The sequence below is a fragment of the Carcharodon carcharias genome, chromosome 1 (genome assembly GCF_017639515.1).
Source record: "Carcharodon carcharias isolate sCarCar2 chromosome 1, sCarCar2.pri, whole genome shotgun sequence".
NCBI lineage: Eukaryota > Metazoa > Chordata > Chondrichthyes > Lamniformes > Lamnidae > Carcharodon > Carcharodon carcharias.
In genome coordinates, this window is record NC_054467.1 from 254,593,427 (window position 1) to 254,614,511 (window position 21,085).

Consider the following 21,085-nt stretch of genomic DNA (forward strand, 5'->3'; position numbering starts at 1 on the left):
TGGTTTCAGGAACACTGCTTATCAATGAGCGTATTGGGCATAAAAGGCACAATTTGTGTGAAGTGATACATCTTGGGAAAGAAGAACAAGGAGAGGCAATATAAAAATAAAGGGTACAACTCTTAAGGAATGCGGAAACAGAGACCTGGAGCTGTATGTGCACAAATTGTTGAATGTGGCACGGCAGGTTAGAATATAGTTTAAAAAGGCATCCAGAATTCTGAACTCTTTTAAATAGGGGCATTGTGTACAAAAGCAAGCAGCTATTGATTAACATTTATAAAACTCTGGTTTGGCCTTAACTGGAGTATTGCGCCCATTTATAAGCACCACGTTACAGGAAGAATGCAAAGGCTTTAAAGGGTTCAGAAAAGAGATATGAGAATGGGAACAGGAGACTTCAGATTCGTGGAAATGCATGGGCTCCAGTTACTTGGAAATATATTGTCCACATAATCCTTCAACATTGTTGGGTCAAAATCATGAAACTCGCTCCCAAACAGCATCGTGGGTGTCCCTACAAAACACTTATAAAATTTTTTCAGAGGATGTGGGCATTGCTGGCTCGGCCAGCATTTGTTGCCCATCCCCAATTGCCCTTGAGAAGGTGCTGGGGAGTCGCCTTGTTAAACTGCTGCAGTCCATGCCATATAGGTACACCCATAGTGCTGTTAAGGAACGAATTTCAGGATTTTCATCCAGCTTCAGTATCTATGGGGTCACGAATGGCACTGAACATTGTGCAATTATCTGCCACTTCTGATCTTATACGGGAGGGAAGGTCATTGATGAGGCAGCTGAAGATGGTTGGGCCTAGGACACCATCCTGAGGAACTCCTGCAGTGATGTCCTCAACTGAGATGATTGGCCTCTAACAACCATAACCATCTTCATTGTATTAGATATGGCTCCAATTAGTGAAGAGTTCTCCTGATTTCCACTGACTTCAGTTTTGCAAGGTTCCGTGATGCCACACTCAGTCAAATGCTGCCTTCATGTCAAGGGAAGTCACAATCACCTTAACGCTTGAGTTCAGTTCTTTTATCCATGTTTGGACCAAGGTTGTGAGGACAGGAGCTGAGTGGCCCTAGCAGAACCCAAACAGAGCGTTGGTGATTAGGTTATTGGTGTAATTGTCGCCTGGTAGGGCTTTCAAAAACACCTTCGCGTTGTTGATGATCAAGAGTAGACTGATGGGGCGGTAATTACCCAGTTTGGATCTGTTCAGCTTTTTGTGGACAAGTGTTACCTGGGCAGTTCTACAAATTGATGGGTAGATGCCTGTGTGGCAGCTGCACCAGAACAGGTAGAGGCCCAGCTAGTTCTGGAGCACAGGTCTTCAGTACTATTGGTCAACTGTTGATAGAGCCCATGACCTTTGAAGTATTCAGTGCCTTTAGCCATTTCTTGATATCACATGGAGTGAATCGAATTGGCTGAAGACTGGTATCCATGATGCTGGGGACCTGCAGAGGAGGCTGAGATGGATCATCCACTCAGCACTTCTGGCTGAAGATGGACAGCAGCAGTTCAAAAAGGTGGCTCACCACCACCTTCTCAAGGACAATTAGCAATGGCAATAGATTGTCGGAGAGACAGTGTCATAGTGGTACTGTCAGAGGGCAGTGAAAACATGGTAGCTAAATTTGCAGATGACACAAAGGTAGGTAGGAAAGTATGTTGTGAAGAGGTGATGAGGAGATTGCAAATAGATATAGCTAGGTTGAGTGAATGGAAAAAGATCTGGCAAATGTAGTTTAATGTGGGAAAATGTAAAGTTGTTCACTTTAGCAGGAAGAACAAAAAAGCAGAGTATTACTTAAATGGAGAATGGCTGCATAATTCTGAGGTGCAGAGGGATTTAGGTGTTCTAGTACGAGTCACAAAAATTTAGTATGCAGGTACAGCAAGTAATTAAGACAAATGGAATGCTATCCTTTATTACGAGAGGGATTGAACATAAAAGTAAGGATGTTATGCTTCAGTTATACAGGGCATTGGTGAGACTGCACCTCGAATGCTGTGTGCAGTTTTGGTCTCCTTATTTAACGAAGGATGTAATGCATTGGAGGTGGTTCAGAGGAGGTTTACTGGATTGATACCTGGAATGAGTGGGTTGTCTTATGAGGAAAGGTTGGACAGACTGGGCTTGTTTCCACTGGAGTTTAGAAGAGTGAGGGGTGATTTGATTTAAGTACACAAGATCCTGAACGGCTTTGACAAGGTAGATGTGGGTGCTCTTGTGGGTGAGTCCAGAACTAAGGGGCACTGTTTTAAAATTAGGGGTCACTCTTTTAGGACAGAGATTAGGAGAATTTTTTTCTCTCAGAGAGTTGCATGCGTTCGGAACTCTACCTCAGAAGGTGGAGGTGGTGTCAATGAACATTTTTAAGGCAGAGGTAGATAGATTCTTGTTAGGCAAGGGAATCAAAGGTTATCAGGGTTAGATGGGAATGTGGAAATTGAAACATAAGAGGATCAGCCATGATTTTATTGAATAGCAGAGCAGGCTCAAGGGGCTGAATGGTCTACTCCTGTTCCTATTTATTGTGTTCTTATGTATACTTGTCATCTGGCTTGCAGACATTCTGCTTACACTCGTTCCATCTCTATTCATACAGGACAAGCTGTCACACAAGAGCGAGGTACCTGACCTTTGGAGGAATGCCTGAAATCAAGGTCCTCATGGACTTTGAAAACAGAGCCATCCAGCTGGCCGGCGCAGATCTGGACCATACCTGTTTCACAGGTCACTGCCAAGCACTAATTATTTCTCCTTGTTTTCACAGGCACATCTTAGAACCAGCTGACAGAGCCCTCGACCCAGGGCCTCCAGTCAAGCCCGAGGAAACCTCTGAAGAAGAATCTGAAGGGGCACCCTCCTTGATGATGACCCTTCACAGCGCTCATCCACATCCTCCACCAGCGCAGAGACACACCTCAGTGGGACCTAGCTTTAGAATAGACACGGGGTCACAACCTGGTGAGCACATCGCACTGTCTGATCCATTGCAGGTGGCGGAAGAGACTTCCCAGGTGTCCGGCACTCGAAGGACTGCTGGAGGCCAGATATTTGCTGAGTCCGAGTCAGATGACGAGCCTCTTGACTTGGTCATGTCTCAGTGGCTGGAGCTGCAAAGGCAAGCTTGGGAAAATCAGGAAGGGATGTCCACTGCACTCCTCAGATTGCAAGGCATGATGCAGGAGTCCACCCATCTTCGTGCTGAGCTGGTAGCAAGGCATGCCAACGCACCGAGGTCAACATTGGTAGGATGGAAGCTGCCATGGAAACCTTGTCGCTGCTGCGCAAGCTGAACTCCATTGCCGACACTATAGTTGGCCTCCAACAGTGTGTACACGAGAGGGGCACGGGGCAGCTCAACCTCACTCCACCCACCCATTCTCCTCACAGAGTCAGCCAGGGGCCCTTGGGCACCCATAGGGGAGAAGGCTCAACAGCTGTACCCCGCGGGGCTATTCATCGAAGTGACTCCAAGTGTTCGGCCCCTCCGAATCCCCTCTTCCTGCAGCTCCAGCTCCACAGGCCGAGGAGGGTGCCACTGCCAGACAGCATGACCCCAAAAGCAGGCCAGGGCCCTCCAGAGGACACCCGCCAAGGTCATCACAGACAACAGGGCGTAGCAGTCAGCAGGCTGCCTCAACCTCCACTGTGGATGTCCGGGGAGCACCAAGACGTAGCGGCAGGCTTAGAAAGGTTAGGAAGATGTAGCTGCACAGCCTGGGCATGGGTGTTAATCAGAATTACCTGGAAAAACTCAGCATGTCTGGCAGCATCGGCAGAGAAGAAAAGAGTTGACATTTCAAGTCCTCATGACTCTTCAACAGACCCTTCTGTTCTGTTGAAGGGTCATGAGGACTAGAAACGTCAACTCTTTTCTTCTCCGCCGATGCGGCCAGACCTGCTGAGTTTTTCCAGGTAATTCTGTTTTTGTTTTGGATTTCCAGCATCCGCAGTTTTTTGTTTTTATCTAGTAGTTTTTTGTTTTTATATATGGGTGTTAATCACTTGTACTTAATGTTCACTATTGTAAATAAACTTCCAACAATGTCTCCCTGGCTATGGCTCCTTGTTCTGATGAGCAGTGGTCCTGCCGCTCAGATGCGAAAACTTCCCACACAAGATGAAGGCAGGTGTCTCAGTCCAGCAGCTCTTCACTATGCAATGCGCAGCCTTCAGATCGAAGTGATGGTGCAGCCTTAAACACCCTGGAGACATTACCCATGGCGCCACCTCGATGGCGCTCGGCATTGCTGACAGAATGTCATGGGCAGCCGTCACAGAGTTCCGTCATTCTCTTGGTGTACTTTCAGCACCTTCAAGGTGGGGCTGGCCCCCATCTCGTCAGCATCTGTGACCAGTGACACTGCGCTCCTGAAGGGCTCAGGTGCTGAAGGCGGACAAAGGATCAGGTGCTTTTAAAGTTTCATCGTTGCATCTGCATGATATGATCCTGATCTGCCTCAGGCAGATAGGAGTCAGGTATTCTCAGACGCTATGTGAAGATCTATGGAGTGTACTCACAGCATGTTGTCACTATCCTCCTGCAATTGAGTGACTATTAGCATCTCCACTGTGTCTCAATGATAGGAGCAGTATCACAGAGGGTATGTGCACTGCCATAAGCCAGACTGGAGTCTCCTCATTGCATGTCGTCATCATCCTCCACAAATCTACAAGCTATGAGGGCCTCCCAAGCGTGCCTGCCTTGTCTGACCAGTGCAAGATCCTCATCACTGCCTTCAAGGACATCCTCACCCTCATCACCATCAATGTCCTCCTCGTCGCAGGAGACCTCCAGCTCCTGCACCTCCTCCTCAGTCAGGTCCTCTCCCCATTACAGTGCCAGGTTGTAAAGGGTTCAGCAGGCAACGACGTTGTGTGACATCGAATGTGGGCTCCGCCAGACCATTCCAGCCACCGGAACCTCATTTTCAACATCCCGATTGTTTGCTCCACCAAGCTGTGAGCTGCAGCATGAACCTCATTATGGCATCGCTCGGCTGCAGTCTGAGGCCGCCGCACGGGTATCGTCAGCCACATCGTCTGCGGGTTGCCCTTGTCCTCAAGGAGCCAATCCTGCACCCTCTGTGGACCCTGGAAGAAGTCAGGGATCGATGACTGACTGAGAATGTAGCAGGCGTTGGCACTCCCTGGAAATCATGCACAGACCTGCAGGGATCCCCTGAGGTGGTCACACACCAGCTGCACATTCAGCGAATGGAAGCCCTTGCGGTTGACATAACTCACCCTTTGTTACAAAGGAGACCTGAGTGCCACATGAGTGCAGTCTACCGCTTTGCACCTGTGGGAAACCCGAGATCTGGGCAAATCCAATTGTTCTCAGGCCAGGCGAAATGCACAAGTTGTGTGCCCTTGCGAAGATGGCATCCGTGACCTTATGGATGCATTTGTGAGTGGAGGCTTGTGAGATCACCTGTGGGGCCCTGAAAGGAGCCACTGGGTAAAAATTGAGCGCCACGGTCATTTTCATGTCCACTGGCAGTGGTGCCCTCCATGTCCCTACGGCGCCAAATTATGAAGTCGCTGGCAGTTCCCTAGACATGTGCAGTCTGCAGCGACACTGGTCGTCAGTCATCTGTAAGCATGAAAGGCGGCGTCCATAGGCCCTGAGTCTAGCTAGGTGCCAACGACTGCTTGCTGTGGTTCTTCAGCAGCATGTGCAGGAGACCCAGTCGCCCCTTATTCCCAAGGGTGCTGCTCCTCCCTCTGCGCAGCCAGGCGCCTCTGTCACCCTCTTCTCTGTTGTCTCAGCTCTCTGTACACCACAAGGCATACAACTAGTTCACCAGACTCCATGCTTCTGATGTACTTCTCGTGCAGGACGAAAGAGAGACAGACACATGGGTTAGCTTGGGTATATTAAGGACTTGGTTAAGTCTGAAGGCCCCTTAACACATCCTGGAGACTGCTGGCCACCACTTGAATGGCCGGAGTTAGTGCGCTGCATGGCTGCCTGAAACCGCAACCACCTCCCCCGACTCCACCTTGCCCATTGAACTGCATGCTGTGCTCTCAGGCAGGCACAGTCATTCTCCTAACCTGCACTGCAAGGCTGCACATGGCCAGCTTCAGCAAGGAGATATTACCACATGTCTAGTCATCCAACTAGTCCACTAAAATGCTCATTTGCAGTCTGTGCCCATGGGTGAAAAGCTGTGGAGCACTTTGTGACACTTTCATGCCTCTGCGTTGCTCGAGTGAGCAGATAAGCTAGAGGCTTGACTCCATGCATGTCAATGTGGCTGCATCTGAACTGCCCCAGCTGCAGAGGAATGATCACTTTATACAAAGTTTCCCTAATGGGTGGCCGCTTTCCTTCCCCCCAACCCACATGTGCTTGTGCACTACCTTCAACCACAGGGAAGCCCTTGACCCCCACCAAATGCGCCTCAACTGCAGGCCCTTGCTGCCACACCTCCAACACGCCTCAATCTTGAAGAACAAAAGGCGACCCTCGCAAGTGCTGCACAATGTTACTGTGCACTAACCTCTGAGTTCACCTCGAATTGCAGCCCGCCAAGTGCACACCTTACACATACTGTCAGCGTGGTGGACAATTCATCTAGTTGGGGGGGGGGGGGAGAGTAATATGATTCAGATGGCCTGGCCTTATAATGATATGCAGATGTATTACAATGAGGTTCCCTACGTCCGACGGCAGGAAATGTGGCCTGCCATCGATGGGCTGAGCGGATGAATGCAAACTGATTTCACACTGTCATGAAACCGATTTTTGGCCTTCTCGCCATATTGTCCACTCGTGCTGCCAAGCACGCCCGACACTAGTGTGCATGGACAATTCCACCCATGGTTGAGAGGAGATTTGGTAGGAGAAGTTTAAGATCATGGGGGGTCTATCCAGAGTAGATGGAATTAAACTATTATCATTGATGGAAGGATTGAGAACCAGATACTTTCAAAAGGGAATTGGATAAGCATCTGATGAAAAACAAATTACACTTCTAGGGAACATTAAGTGGGATTAGCTAAATGCCTTTTGTAGAACACCATTGCAGACTTGACGGGCCAAAAGACCTCCTTCAATGCTGTAACCATTCTACGATTCAATGATTTCCTTACCAATTAAATGATGGAAGAGAAGATTTCAAGTGCAGGATATTACATGACTCATGAGTCTCTTAACTCATGGCTCAATGTGATGCATTAATGGTCCAGCAAGTTAATGTTCAACTGTGGCCAAGCTTTGTGTGAAGCTATCCCTCAGGAGTTTGTTCAGAATAACCCAATTATATTGTAAACTTTGCCAGTGCATCTAACGTGGCTAGGGGTACCACCGAAAGAGTTAGTTTCATGACCTACCTCCTGAGACTGAGTATTTAGCCTGCCAAGAAAACAGAACCTACACAAACATTCCTGCCTCATTTGGACCTTTCTCGAACCCCTGCCCCATCACTGCGGAGGGGAAGGTTCTACTAGAATAGAACATGAGAGTAAACTTGCAGGGAACATAAAAGCTGACTGTAAAAGCTTCTATAAATATGTGAAGAGAAAAAGATTAACAAAGGCAAATGTAGGTCCCTTACAGTCAGAAACAGGGAAAATTATAATGGGGAACAAAGAAATGGCAGAAGAATTGAACACATATTTTGGTTCTGTCTTCACAAAAGAGGACACAAATAATTTCCCAGAAATGTTATGGAACCAAGGGTCTAGTGAGAGGGATGAATTGAAGAAAATCAGTATTAGTAAAAAAAAATGGTGCTAGAGAAATTAATGGGGTTCAAAGCTGAAAAATCCCCAGGGCCTGATAATCTACACACCAGAGTACTAAAGGAAGTGGCCCTGGAAACGTTGGATGCATTGGTGGTCATCTTCCAAAATTCTATAGACTCTGGAGCAGTTCCTACAGATTGGAGGGTGGCAAACATAACCCCACTATTTAAAAAAGGAGGAAGAGAAAAAAACAGAGAATTACGGACCAGTTAGTACCGAAACATAAGATTCTTAGGGGGCTTGATAGGGTAGATGCTGAGAGGCTGTTTCCCCCTGTGGGAGAGTCTAGGACCAGAGGGCATAATCTCAGAGCAAGGGGGCCTACGTTTAAAAGAGAGACGAGGAGGAATCTCCTCACCCAGAGGGTAGTCAATCTGGGATCAGTTGTGGGGAAAATGCTAGAATCTATTATAAAAGACGTGGTTACAGAAGACTTGGAAAGCATTAACGGGATTAGGCAAAGTCAGCATGGGTTTATGAAAGGGGAATCATGCTTACCTAATCTACTGGACTTTTTAGAGGATGTAACTAGTAGAATAGATAAGGGAAAACCAGTGGATGTAGTGTATTTGGGTTTCAAGAAGATTCTTCATAAGGTCCCACATAAGAGGCTAATGGGCAAAATTAAAGCACATGGGGTCAGGGGTAATATACTGGCATGGATTTAGAAGTGGTTGACACTGGAAAAAGAGAGTGGGAATAAATGGGTCTTTTTCCGGATGGCAGGCAGTGGTGTACCATCGGGGTCAGTGCTTGGGCCCCAGCTATTCACGATATGTGACTTGGATGAGGAAACCAAATGCAATATTTCCAAGTTTGCTGACAACACAAAACTAGGCAGGGTTGTGAGTTGTAAGGAGGCTTCAGGACAATTTAGACAAATTGTCTGTGCAGGCAAACACACAGCAGATGCAGTATAACGTGGATGAATGTGAAGTTATACACTTTGGTGTGAAAAACAGAAAGGCAGAATATTATTTAAATGGTGATATATTGGATAATGTGGATGTACAAAGGGATCTGTGCATCCTTGTACACCAGTCAATGAAAGTAAACAGGTAGGTGCAGCAAGCAACTAGGAAGGCAAATGGCATGTTGGGCTTCATTGCAAGAGGATTTGAGTTCAGAAATAGGGGTGTCTTACTGCAGTTATACAAGGCCTTGGTGAGACCACACCTGGAGTATTGTGTGCAGTTTTGGTCTCCCTATCTAAGAAGGGATATACTTGCCATAGAGGGAGTGCAGCAAAGGTTCACTAGGCTGATACTGGGGGTGGCAGGACTGTCGTATGAGGAAAGATTGGTTCAACTGGGCCTGTATTCACTAGAGTTTGGAAGAATGAGAGGGGATCTGATTGAACTGTATAAAATTCTAACTGGGCTGACAGACTGAATGCAGGGAGGAGGTTTCCCCTGGTTGGGGAGTCTAGAACCAGGGGTGACAGGCTCAGGGCACAGGGCAGGCCATTTAGGACTGAGATGAGGAAAAATACCTTCACTCAGAGGGTGGTCAGCCTGTGGAATTCTCTACCACAGAAGGCTGTGCAGGCCGGGTTACTGAGTATATTCAAGAAAGAAATTGATAATTTTTTGGATATTAGGGGCATCAAGGGGTATGGAGAGAAAGAGTAAATATAGTGTTGAGATAGAGAATCAGCCATGATCATACTGAATGGCAGGGCAGGCTCGAAGTGGGGAATGGCCTACTCCTGCTCCTAGTTTCTATGAATGCACGTGTGGTGAGTTAAACTGATGATCCAAAGGTAGGTAGGAAAATAAGTTGTGAAGGGGACATAAGGAGGCTACAAAGGGGTATAGATAGGTTAAATGAATTTGCAAAGTTATGGCAAATGGAGTATAATGTCAGAAAATGTGGAACTGCCCATTTTGGCAGGAAGAATAAACAAAATGCATATCATCTAAATGATGAGAGATTGCACAGCTCCGAGATGCAGAGGGATCAGGGTGTCCTTGTGCATGAATCACAAATTCGCAAGGGGTATGGAGAGAAAGTGGAAATATGGTGTTGAGATAGAGGATCAGCCATGATCATATTGAATGGCGGGGCAGGCTCGAAGGGGTGAATGGCCTACTCCTGCTCCTAGTTTCTGTGAATGTATATGTACAGCAAGTAATTAGGAAAGTTAGTAGAATGTCATTGCTTATTGCGAGGGGAATCGGATACAAAAGTAGAGAGGTTATGCTTCAGTTATACTGGACATTGGTGAGACCACATCTGGAGTACTGTGTACAGTACTGGTCCCCTTAGTAAGGAAGGTTGCAAATGCATTAGAAGCAGGTTGGAGAATGTTTACTCAACTAATATTTGGAATGGGAAGTTTGTCTTATGAGGAAAGAGTGGACTTGTATTTGCTGGAGTTTAGAAGAGGAAGAGGTGACTTGATTGAATCATACAAGATCCTGAGGGGTGTCAAGAGGATGGATATGGAAAGGATGTTTCGCCTTGTGGGACTTGGAGTCACTGTTTAAAAAAGGGGTCGCCCATTTAAGTTAGAGATGAGAAATATTCCTTGTCAGAGGGTCGTGAGCCTTTGGAATACTCTTCCTCAAAAGGTGGTGGAAGCAGAGTCTTTGAATATTTTTAAGGCTGAGCTAGATAGATTCTTCATAAGCAAGGGGGTGAAAGGTTATCAGGGTAGGTTGAGATAACAATCAGATCAGCCATGATCTTATTGATTCGTGGAGCAGAGCCGAGGGGCCAAGTGGCCTACTCCTGCTCCTAATTCATATCAACAAAAATCCGGTCACAGTGGAACAGAGTATATAATACACATTATATCATACACAGAAGCAGTGAGATTGATGCACTGAGTGGCCATCACTTGGTCCATCTATATTTTCAAGATTGCTAGTAAGGTGTGTCCTGCAAGTTTTGATAGCCTTGTGATTTGCTGGGTTCCTTACCTTGTGTACTGCAATGTTCAGAACTTTCTCATCTTTCTTGAAGACTACATAGTCCTCCACCACATGGGTTTTGGAGCCACTTCTGACTGCTTTGTGTAAATGTCCAGTTTCTATATCAAAGCACCAAACAAGGCTAAATTATTCTCAAGTAAAGCACAATTTAGGATAATGTAGTTTTTTTTATTTGTTCATGGGATGTGAGCATCACTGGTTAGGCCAGTATTTATTGCCCATCCCTAACTGCCCTTGTTCAGAGGGCATTTAAGAGTCAACCACATTGTTGTAGGCCTGGAGTCACATGTAGGCTCGACCAGGTAAGGATGGCAGATATCCCTCCCTAAAGGACATTAGTGAACCAGATGGATTTTTACAACAATTGGCAATGGTTTCATGGTCTCCACAGTCACTTTTAATTCCAGATTTTTTGTTATTGAATTCAAATTTCACCATCTGCCATGGTGGGATTTGAACCCACGTCCCCAGAGCTTTACCCTGCGTCTCTGCAATACTATCAGTTCTGTTGAAGGGTCATGAGGACTCGAAACGTCAACTCTTTTCTTCTCCGCCGATGCTGCCAGACCTGCTGAGTTTTTCCAGGTAATTCTGTTTTTGTCTCTGCAATACTAGTCCAGTGACAATACCACTACGCCACTGCCCCCACCAAAATAATTTGAGATGTGACCTGTGATGATTGTAACATTCTTGGGAGGACCAAGTGATTTTGGACCTCTGGTTTTCAAAGTTTTCCATAATGGGGGGGGTTTCCCACCTCCTATAAACCACTGGGTATTGTTCTCAGTTCTGGGCACCACACTTTAGGAAAGATGTTAAGGCCTTAGGGAGGGTGCAGAAAAGAATTATGAGAATGATTCCAGTGATGAGTGATCTCAGTTACATGAAAAGATTGGAGAAGTTCTTCTGAAAGAGATCAATGAGGTTGATTTGACAGAAGAGCACAAAATCCCTCCCTAAAAGCAATGTGAGTGTACCTACACCATGTGGACTGCAGCAGTTCAAGAAGACCGTTCGCCAACACTGGCTCAAGAGCAATTCAGGTTGGGCAATAAATGCTGGCCTATCTAGCGATGCCCACATCCCATAAATGAATTTAAAAAATCATGAGGGGTCTGGACAGAGTAGATAGAAAAAAAAATGTTTCCTTTGGCAGACAGAAGGGTCAAGAACCAGAGGATACAGGTCATTGACCTGAAATGTTAACTCTCTCCACTGATGCTGCCAGACCTGCTGTGAATTTCCAGTATTTTTTGTTTTTATTTATAACACAGATTTAAGGTGGTTGACAAAAGAACCAAAGGCAACATGTGGAAAAACATTTTTTTTTACGCAGTGAGTGATTAGGGTCTGGAATGTACATGCACTGCCTCAGTGTGTGGTGAAGTCTGACTCAACGTGCCTGTCAAAAGGGAAATTGGATAATCAGCTGAAAGGAAAACAATTGCAGGATTATGAAAAAAGGACAGAAGAACGAATTAAATTGAGCTTGCATAGAGTCAGCAGAGACCCAAATAACCCCCTTCTGTACTGTCACCATTCAACAACTGCAACTTTTTTTATTCTTTCATGGGATGTGGGGGCCACAGGCAAGGCCAGCATTTGTTGCCCATCCCTAATTGCCCTTGAACCGAGTGGCTTGCCAGGTCATTTCAGAGGATAGTTCAGAGTCAACCACATTGCTGCAGATCTGGAATCACATGCAGGCCAAGCCAGGTAAGGACGGCAGACTTCCTTCCCTAAAGGACATTAGTGAACCGCTTGGATTTTTACGACAATGATGGTTTAATGGTCACCATTACTGAGACTAGTTTTCATTCAATGAGTTTAAATTCCGCCAGCTGTCATGGTGGGATCTGAACCTGCATCCCCACAGCATTAGCCTGGGCCTCTAGATTATTAGTCCAGTGACATTACCACTATGCCACCAAGTGTTGGGCATTGCTAACATTACCCTTTGGGTGACAGTGATTGAAGGAGATTCATGTACAGTCAATCCATGGTACTCAGACATCGAGAATTCTTATAAACCACTGACACCCCTGCCCCTCTTTCCTGGATCACGCAGTCACTTTTAGATCCCAGCTAACAACGTAGGTCATTCCCTCCAGTCTTCTCTACCATTCTGAAGCAAACAGCTATGATGCAATAAGAACATGAATGCTGTATTAAAAAAGAGAAGTAGCTAGGCTGATGTTTCAGTTTGAGACTTGTCATCGGACTGCAGTACATGCTTCCTCTTTCAGATCTCCAGTGTCTCACTGACTTATGAAGAAGGGTAACAACTGGAAACATTAACTGTATTCGGAGAGGGCTCCAGATTGCTTTTAAGATGCTATCTAAATGCAAGCTCTTCCTTTTTAAAAATATTTGCAATCTTCTTGTTCCTCTAACTGAGCAGTTTCATTAAAGAGGAGCCTCCAACAATATTCCTGTCAATTTCCTTTCCCTCGTTTCAGGGAGATGCTCTGTTGGTACCTCTCTAAACAAGATGGAGACTCTAACATGTCTTATTATACACAACGCCGTACTGCATTACTCTTCCACTGTACCTCTACCTTTTTCCCCAAGAAGTACTGATTCCTTTGCTGGGATACAGTTGCTCTGGCATTGATGTTGCTCAAGTGCCCACTGTTCATTTGTGAACCTTGACAGGAAATGCAGGCATGTTACCAGACAGCGAAGGACATTTTAGCCAACCTAATCCTAATCTGATATCCACTCACATACTTTCCAGCAAATGGGCGGTAACCAAATTGTGATGGAGATCAGGAGCCCTGTGCAAGTTTTCCTTCCATTCCTGGGTGTTATTGTCGACTATGCACCTGAACTTTAATCCAACTGAGATCAGTTTACTCAGCAACAACTGGGGATTGAGACTGGGCCTTTCCTGGTCATTGTAGCTCAGAGATACAAGGCTGAATTTTTGGGGACCCCCAAAGGTCCTGGTGCCAGCCATTTTCTGGGAGATGAGTTTAGGGCCCAGAGGGCGGGCAGGCAATTAGGCTCATTAAATGCCTTGTTAAAAGGATTTTCCAGCCAGCCTCCAGTTTCCCAACACACGGGAGGCAGTTCAACTGCCTTGAGGTAGGAACCTAGCGGCAGGCTGGGCGCTCCTGGCAGGCCTACAGGTCCTCTCTGCCGCCTGGGTGGAAGTACAGCCAAAGATCACACTGTAAAAAGAGCTCCCTTGCCCTGCTGCTTTTTTTATTAAAGTTTATTAAAAACTGGCTGAGAGGGCACCCTCTAATTGAGGTGCCCGCCTAGTACTTACCTTGTACTGTAGCCAGATACTTTTCTGAAGCTGAAAGGCCTCCAAGTGGCCCTCCAGAGTTTGCCCAATGCCCTACATGGACAGGAAACGGGTTTACCGCCAATTAAGGGCTCACCCACATGAAAATCTTAACTTTAGTCAGTCCCCCTACTCCCTTCAAAGGCGGGATTTTGACCCAAAAACAATCCCATTCGTTTCCTGCTTCCATGGCGAAAAGTCAGTCCCCAGAGTTTACTTCTGAATCTACAGTAGATGACTGCATATTATGCTTCTCGAAATATAATCACCTAGACCGTTACTGCATCATTAGCATATTTAAACTTGAAGAATTATATTGCACAGACAGAGCATTCAGCCTATCGTGCCTGTGCCAGCTCTTTGAAAAGAGCTATCCAATCAGATCCAGTCCCCTGATCATTCCCCATAGTCTGCAAATTTTTCCTTTTCAAGTATATGTCCAATCTCCTTTTGAGAGTTACAATTGAATCAGCTCCCACTATTCTTTCAGGCAGCGCATCACAGATTATAACAACTGCTGCATAAAGTAAATTCTCCTCATCTCCTGATTATTTTGCCAAATATTTTAAATCTGTGTCCTCTGCTTACCAATCGTCTGATGTACTATATGGAGCAATAGGACAAGGCTCGGCTGGTGAAGCTTTAATTCTCCCTGTGTCACCAGGGAAGTGTTGAGTTTAGGAAAAATAAAAAAACTGCAAGTCTTCATAAAATGCAAGTCTTCAAAATAATGACCTTCAACTGAGAGTTAGGGAGGTGCTCCTAGCTAAGACTGTGAAATGTATCAACTGACTTCTCACCCAGGGTATAAAGCTTCTTTTAAAAGAGACAATGGAGATAAAATAACACTCTAAAGATGATCGCTATGTCACAGCGATGCCTAACCAGACATATAAGACACAAAAGAGGTACAGTCAAAGGGTAGCAACTGACATTAAAAATCCTGGTAAATTCTTTCCTCTCTTGCCTAGCTGGGGCAGCAATAGGACTGTTACTACTGTTTGAGACCAACTATGACAGTCCTTCTGCCACTGTTAGTTGCTAACAACAACTAATTCTACAGTTTCTTATGTGGTACAATGCCAGTATCATTGTGACGATTTCAGTAAAGCTTAATTCTGAGTGCAGCAAAGTGCAATACCACAAAGGACATGGCCAGGATTTTACAAAATCAGAAAGAGAAGACTTTTGCTTAATCAGGATCTAATCTATATTCCAGGGGCAGAAGGGCAGTATTACAATATACAGCCCTTCCAAGTACACAGTCAGGGAGGTAGATCATTCAGTTTAGTTAGATTCCAAATAACAGGACAGAAAGAAAACCATAGACATATGTGAAGACAGATTATAGTTCCTCACCTGTACCCAAGTAGAATAGCTCAGTCCTGGCATTCACTTTCTGGACAATGATCTTAGAATACAGAGTGTCCCTCATAATAAGGAGTGGCTTCCCACCAATTGGATGAATACAATCAGCCATCAGGAGATGATCTCGAATAAACATCAGCACGTTATCTGGCAGATCCAAGGATGTTTTATAGCCTCTCTCCTTCAACTGGGTACTGATGCACTGAATAAAAAATTTTAAAAAAAGAATAATTATTTTCAGTAGCACTTGAGTTTCTGATATTCAGTAATTCCGGGATCTTTACTGATTTTTAAAAAGATTCATTCTTGAGATATGAACATCGCTGGCAAGCCCAGCATTTATTGCCCATCCCTGCTTACTCTAGAAAAGTTGGTGGTGAGCCATCTTCTTGAATCACTGCAGTCCGTGTGGTGAAGGTACACCCACAATACCTTTTTCCCCCCTAAATTGGTTTGATTCAACTGATTGGCTTGCTAGGCCATTTCAGAGGGCAGTTAAAAGTCAACCACACTGCTGTGGGTCTGGAGTCACAAGTAAATCAAGCTGGGTAAGGACAGCAGATTTCTGCCCTGAAGAACATTAGTCAACAGGACAGATTTAATGACAATCTGTTAGTTTCATCATCATTCTTAATGAGACTAGCATTTTATTCCAGATTTAATAACTATTTGAATGTTAAATTCCCTCAGCTGCCATGGTAGGGTTTGAACTCAAGTCTCAGGGTCACTCATCTGGATCTCTGGATCACTTGTCCAGTAACATAACCACTATGTCACCATCCACCAATGCTAATTACTGTTAGGCAGTATCTTTACGGATGTTAACCCAGCTCCCTCACACTATCAATCAGTAAGCCCCTCCCCTCACCACCCTGTGTTACTAACTGTTTCTCTACTAATGTTATTCCAGCTCCCTCACGTCACTCAGTAACCTCCTCCCTATCTTCTTAGGCAGTCCCTCAGGATTGAGGATGACTTGCTTCCACTTTGGTCCAATGGGTTCTGAATGGCTGATAAGTCTGATGTTCAATCTGCAGACTCTGCTACACATGGGTCAGGTGATGCTTGAAGGGTTGAGTAGATGGGTTGTTTGCAGGTTCGTGTGCTCCCTCCAATTCCTCAACTTTGCCTCTGTACATTCCTGATAAAGTCTCCCGAAGTGTTTTGTGCCTTCCTGAATGAGCTTTCTCCATTTTGGTCAATCACAAGCCAGGGTCTCCCATGAGGGAGGGGTGTTGTTTGACCTCTTCAGGGATGCTTTGAAGAAATCTTTAAAGTTTGTACGCTGTCCTCCTGGGAGTATGCTCCTGCAACTAAGTAGAGCAGTTGCTGTGGGAGTCTGGTGTGAGGCATATGAGCGACATGTCCCACCCAGTGGAGCTGATTTTGAGTGATTAATACCTCAATACTGGGCCAGTTGGTTCGCGAAAGGACGTTGCTGTTGGGCCGCCTTTCTTGCCTCTGAATTTGGAGGATCTTTCAAAGGCATCACTGGTGTACTTCTCCAGTGCTTTGGGTGGCTGCTATAGGTCAACCAAGTCTTCGAAGCAGACAGGAGCATAGGGATCATTGCTGCCCAGTAAAGCATTACTTTAGCCTCGGGTTTGAGATTCTGGTCCTCAAATAATCTTTTCCTCAGTTGGCTGAAGGCTAAGTTGGCACATTGGAGGTAATGATGAATTTCATCATTTACGTCTGCCTTCGGCAAGAGGACGCTTCCAAGATATGGAAAGTGTTCCTCATTTTCCAGGGTCACACCACTGATCTTAATCACTTCAACCTTGGTCACAGAGCTTCAGTATGCAGATGATGTTTGTGCGTGCGCTCATTCTCCGAAGCATATGAAAAAATGGGCTTTTCACTAAATACCACGTGAACTAAGGTCCTCTTCCAACCAGTTTCCACAGCAATCCTGGCTTACTGGTTGTATTTTTACGCTACTGTCTCTCTAATTTTAATCCAGCTCCCTCATGCTATGGGGCACAGTAACATCCACCAGCCTATGTTCTCAACTCCCTTATTGAAATCAATGAAAACAGATGGGGTAAAACTGATATTAATGTTGACCACAAATCTTCATTACAAGTTTGATTTTTGTAAGGCTTTGATTTTTAATGAGCTGTGAACCTGCTGCAATTTCCAATGATGTTGTTTGAAGTAACTTGGTGCTTTTGAGAGTTAGCAAGAAGATCTGCATCCTGTCTAAACCTGGGAAAAGCCTTTTCTCTTAGCCTGCTCTTTTTTGAAAGTGCTGTTGGTGCTGGGATGTAGTTCCATGCATGTTCTCTGTAGTTTTTTTAAGTCTGTACCCTTCATGAGCCAAGACAAGAGTCAGACGGCCATTCGATCTGAAGGTGCATCCACTTAAGTGTACTTCCAGCAGCATTCACCACAATCATTCAGGATGACCTGATTTTTCACTTCTGCTAATAATAGCACCTTGGATGCTTGTCCTGAATGCCTTAGTCCCATACTGGCTCGAACACTCAAGATGCCAATCTAGCTATTTTCCTTATTATAAAGTAGATCTTTTTATTTCTATTGGGCAGAAATCACTTACTGCAATTGGTCACCCACTTACTGTGCCAGGACGGGGATCTGGGATTTCACCTCGAAACACGTCCCATTTGTCGGTCTCCCTTCTATACTCCATATAATGACCATCGAAAGCTTTCTGCACATCTGCGATTTTGTAAGCACACACTGCAGAAACGCTTTGGTTGTCCCTAGAGATGGTACGGGGGTTGGGGGAGGCGGGCGGAACAAACATGAATTAGTTTTAATTAAGTTCTGCAGCTTTTACTCAAACATTGTGCTTTAATATGTAGAAGAAAAAACTCTGGAGCAGGTTCAGCTATTTACCCCAATAAAAAGAAACACCATCACATACAACACACTATTCCAGGTCAAGGCTCTCCTTAGGATGTTCCTGACTTTATTATGTTCTTGGCCTAAATATGGACAAAAGAGTTCAACTCAAGGGGTGAGAGCAATTGTCCTTAACATCAAGTTAGCATTTGGCCGAGTGTGGCATTAAGGAGCCCTGGCAAAATTCAAGTCAATGAGATTCAGGGAGAAAAGCCTCCACTGGTTGGAGTCATAACTAACCAAAAGGAAAATGGTTGTGGTTGTTGGAGACCAACCATCTCAGTCCCAGGACATCACTGCTGGAGTTCCTCAGTGGAGTGTCCTAGGCCCAACCATCTTCAGCTGCTGCCTCAGTAACCTTGCCTCCATCATAAGATCAGAAGCAGTCTGTGTCCATATGCAGCAATACCTGGACAACAGTCAAGCTTGGGCTGATAACTAGCAAGTGACATTCACGTCACACAAGTGCCAGACAATGACCATTGCTTTGATCAGCATTGTGTAAGTATTGGGAGGCATTACAGTTCTTTTCCCATTGGGAAAAATGCTTTGATGCATTCAAAACTGAAGAAAACAGTGTTTGGGAACTCTTAAGCGTCATGATCTGAAGTGATTTAAATGTCCACAGTGCTTTGAATTTGAAAAATAAAAATGTCTGCAGCTCTCACTTAGAGAAAAGGAAAAACAGCCCACCTGCTCTTGAATTGTTTTAATTGACAGGCTATCTGGTGTAGCTTAGAAAAGCCTAGCCATCTGGTTTTCCAGTTTCAATAGACTTTATGTGTTTGTAGATGCAAGGGCTTGTTTTAATAACTGAGTCCATTATAAATTCTTGGCTGAAATTCAAAAAGCTGTAGAACATTTAAAAATCTGTAGAACCACTTTTCTCAGCATGGAGCACTGAGTTTGACTGACAGTTTTAAGAGGCTTTTAACATCTTTGATGTGGTTACTGATGCTTGCTTATTTTTACAACTGATTGACCTCTCTTAGAGGATTTAACTTTTTTTTTAATGGCTTTGGAAGTTCTTTTTCCCAGCATGAAGTGTGTTTGAGTAACAGCTCTAAGTTTAATTTCAATCATAAAAACAAAAGATAAAAACAAAAAACTGCGGATGCTGGAAATCCAAAACAAAAACAGAATTACCTGGAAAAACTGAGCAGGTCTGGCAGCATCGGCGGAGAAGAAAAGAGTTGACGTTTCGAGTCCTCATGACCCTTCAACAGAACTCATTTTCTCATTCAAGCACATATCTTATTCCCTTTTGAAAGTTACCATTGAATCTGCTTTCGCACTTTCAGGCAGTGCACTTCCAATCTTCTCATCTGTTCTGTTGAAGGGTCATGAGGACTCGAAACGTCAACTCTTTTCTTCTTCGCCGATGCTGCCAGACCTGCTGAGTTTTTCCAGGTAATTCTGTTTTTGTTTTTAATTTCAATCATGTCCATTTCAAAGCCTTCCCATTGTTATTATATGACTCCTGAAGTCGGCAATAGTGAAGACTGGGTGAGTAGCAATGGGGTGGAGGAGGGGGGCAGGGGAAGGCATGGAGGTACAGAGGGGATGAGGGGTTATGCAGGGTGGTGGGGGGGGTGAAGACTCAAGGGCCTGGCGATCATTATTACAACTGGGTCAATATCCCGGTAAACAGAGGCAGATGCTCTAGACTGTCGGCTTCACCATCCTGTTTCCATTCCTGTCTCTGGACTGCCTCCAGAAGTGGTGGGCCAACTCCAATCTGCCTCCACCTTCAAAATAAAACAAAAGTATGGCAGGCACAGGCTTCCTTAACAGAGCTAGGAAGTTTCTTGACTCACCCTTCTTCCTCCTCCACGAAAATCCAGCCCAATGTTTCAGGTCAATGAATTTTCATCAGAAAGATCATCAACCTGATATGTTAATTCTATTTCACTCAATTTATCAAGGGGACTTCAGTGTATCATTTATATTTATCATAAAAAAATATAATGATACAGTACAGAACAAAGCCACAGCCCATGATGCCACTCCCCTGCACTTCCTCATAACCCTGCAAATTTTCTCATTCAAGCACATATCCTATTTCCTTTTGAAAGTTACCATTGAATCTGCTTTCACACTTTCAGGGCAGTGCACTTCCAATCTTCTCATCTACATAGTAATGAAATGAGCCAGCATGTGTTGATTGATCTACTGCACTAATTATTATATTGGTCAGTTGGACAATCAAAGCTATACAGTAGCAACGAGAATTGATAGACCATCTGGATATATTTTTAAGGTAAAGTTATTAGCCATAGTCTATAAAGAACCATAGGCATCTTTTTTTCCATTAGAGAGAGACAATTGGTTATATACAGCTTGAGAGGTACCACTTCACAAGGCGAGGAAGCCTTGAATAGCTGGTACAGGGATTGAACCAGCGCTATTGTCATTCTGCATCATAATCTAGCCATCTAGCCAGCTGAACTAATAGGCCACCGCACAACTCACAAAAAGTGAAGCGGGAATGCAGTAGAGCGCATACCTCTGTCACGCTGTATTACTTCAACATTATTACAATTAGTTGTTTGGTAGTATTGCCTAAAAAAAGATATGTCTAAGCTTTTCGTCTTGCACTCAACAGGACACTCACAAGAATACCAATATAAGGTGGAAACAACAATTTATACTGCATGTGTTCTATGAAATTTTTTCACTCAGAGGGTCGTGAGTCTTTGGAACTCTCTGAAAACGTGATGCAAGCAGAGTCTTTAAATATTTTTAAGGCAGAGGTGGATAGATTCTTGGTAAGCAAGGGGGTGATAGGTTATCGGGGGTAGTTGGGATGCAGATTTCAGATTAGCCACGATCTTATTAAATGGT

At 44.8% G+C, this 21,085-nt stretch overlaps 1 protein-coding gene across 1 annotated transcript in view; it reads right to left on the reverse strand.

The window, feature by feature from the left end:
• sema4f (sema domain, immunoglobulin domain (Ig), transmembrane domain (TM) and short cytoplasmic domain, (semaphorin) 4F) overlaps positions 1 to 21,085 on the reverse strand; it is a 262,102-nt gene that overhangs the window by 30,977 nt on the left and 210,040 nt on the right. The window contains exons 10-12 of the mRNA XM_041197038.1: positions 17,955 to 18,099; positions 15,365 to 15,575; positions 10,702 to 10,811 (exon numbers count right to left, since the gene is read on the reverse strand). Coding sequence (XP_041052972.1) covers positions 10,702 to 10,811; positions 15,365 to 15,575; positions 17,955 to 18,099 — 466 coding nt within the window. The remainder of the gene's footprint in view (positions 1 to 10,701; positions 10,812 to 15,364; positions 15,576 to 17,954; positions 18,100 to 21,085) is intronic.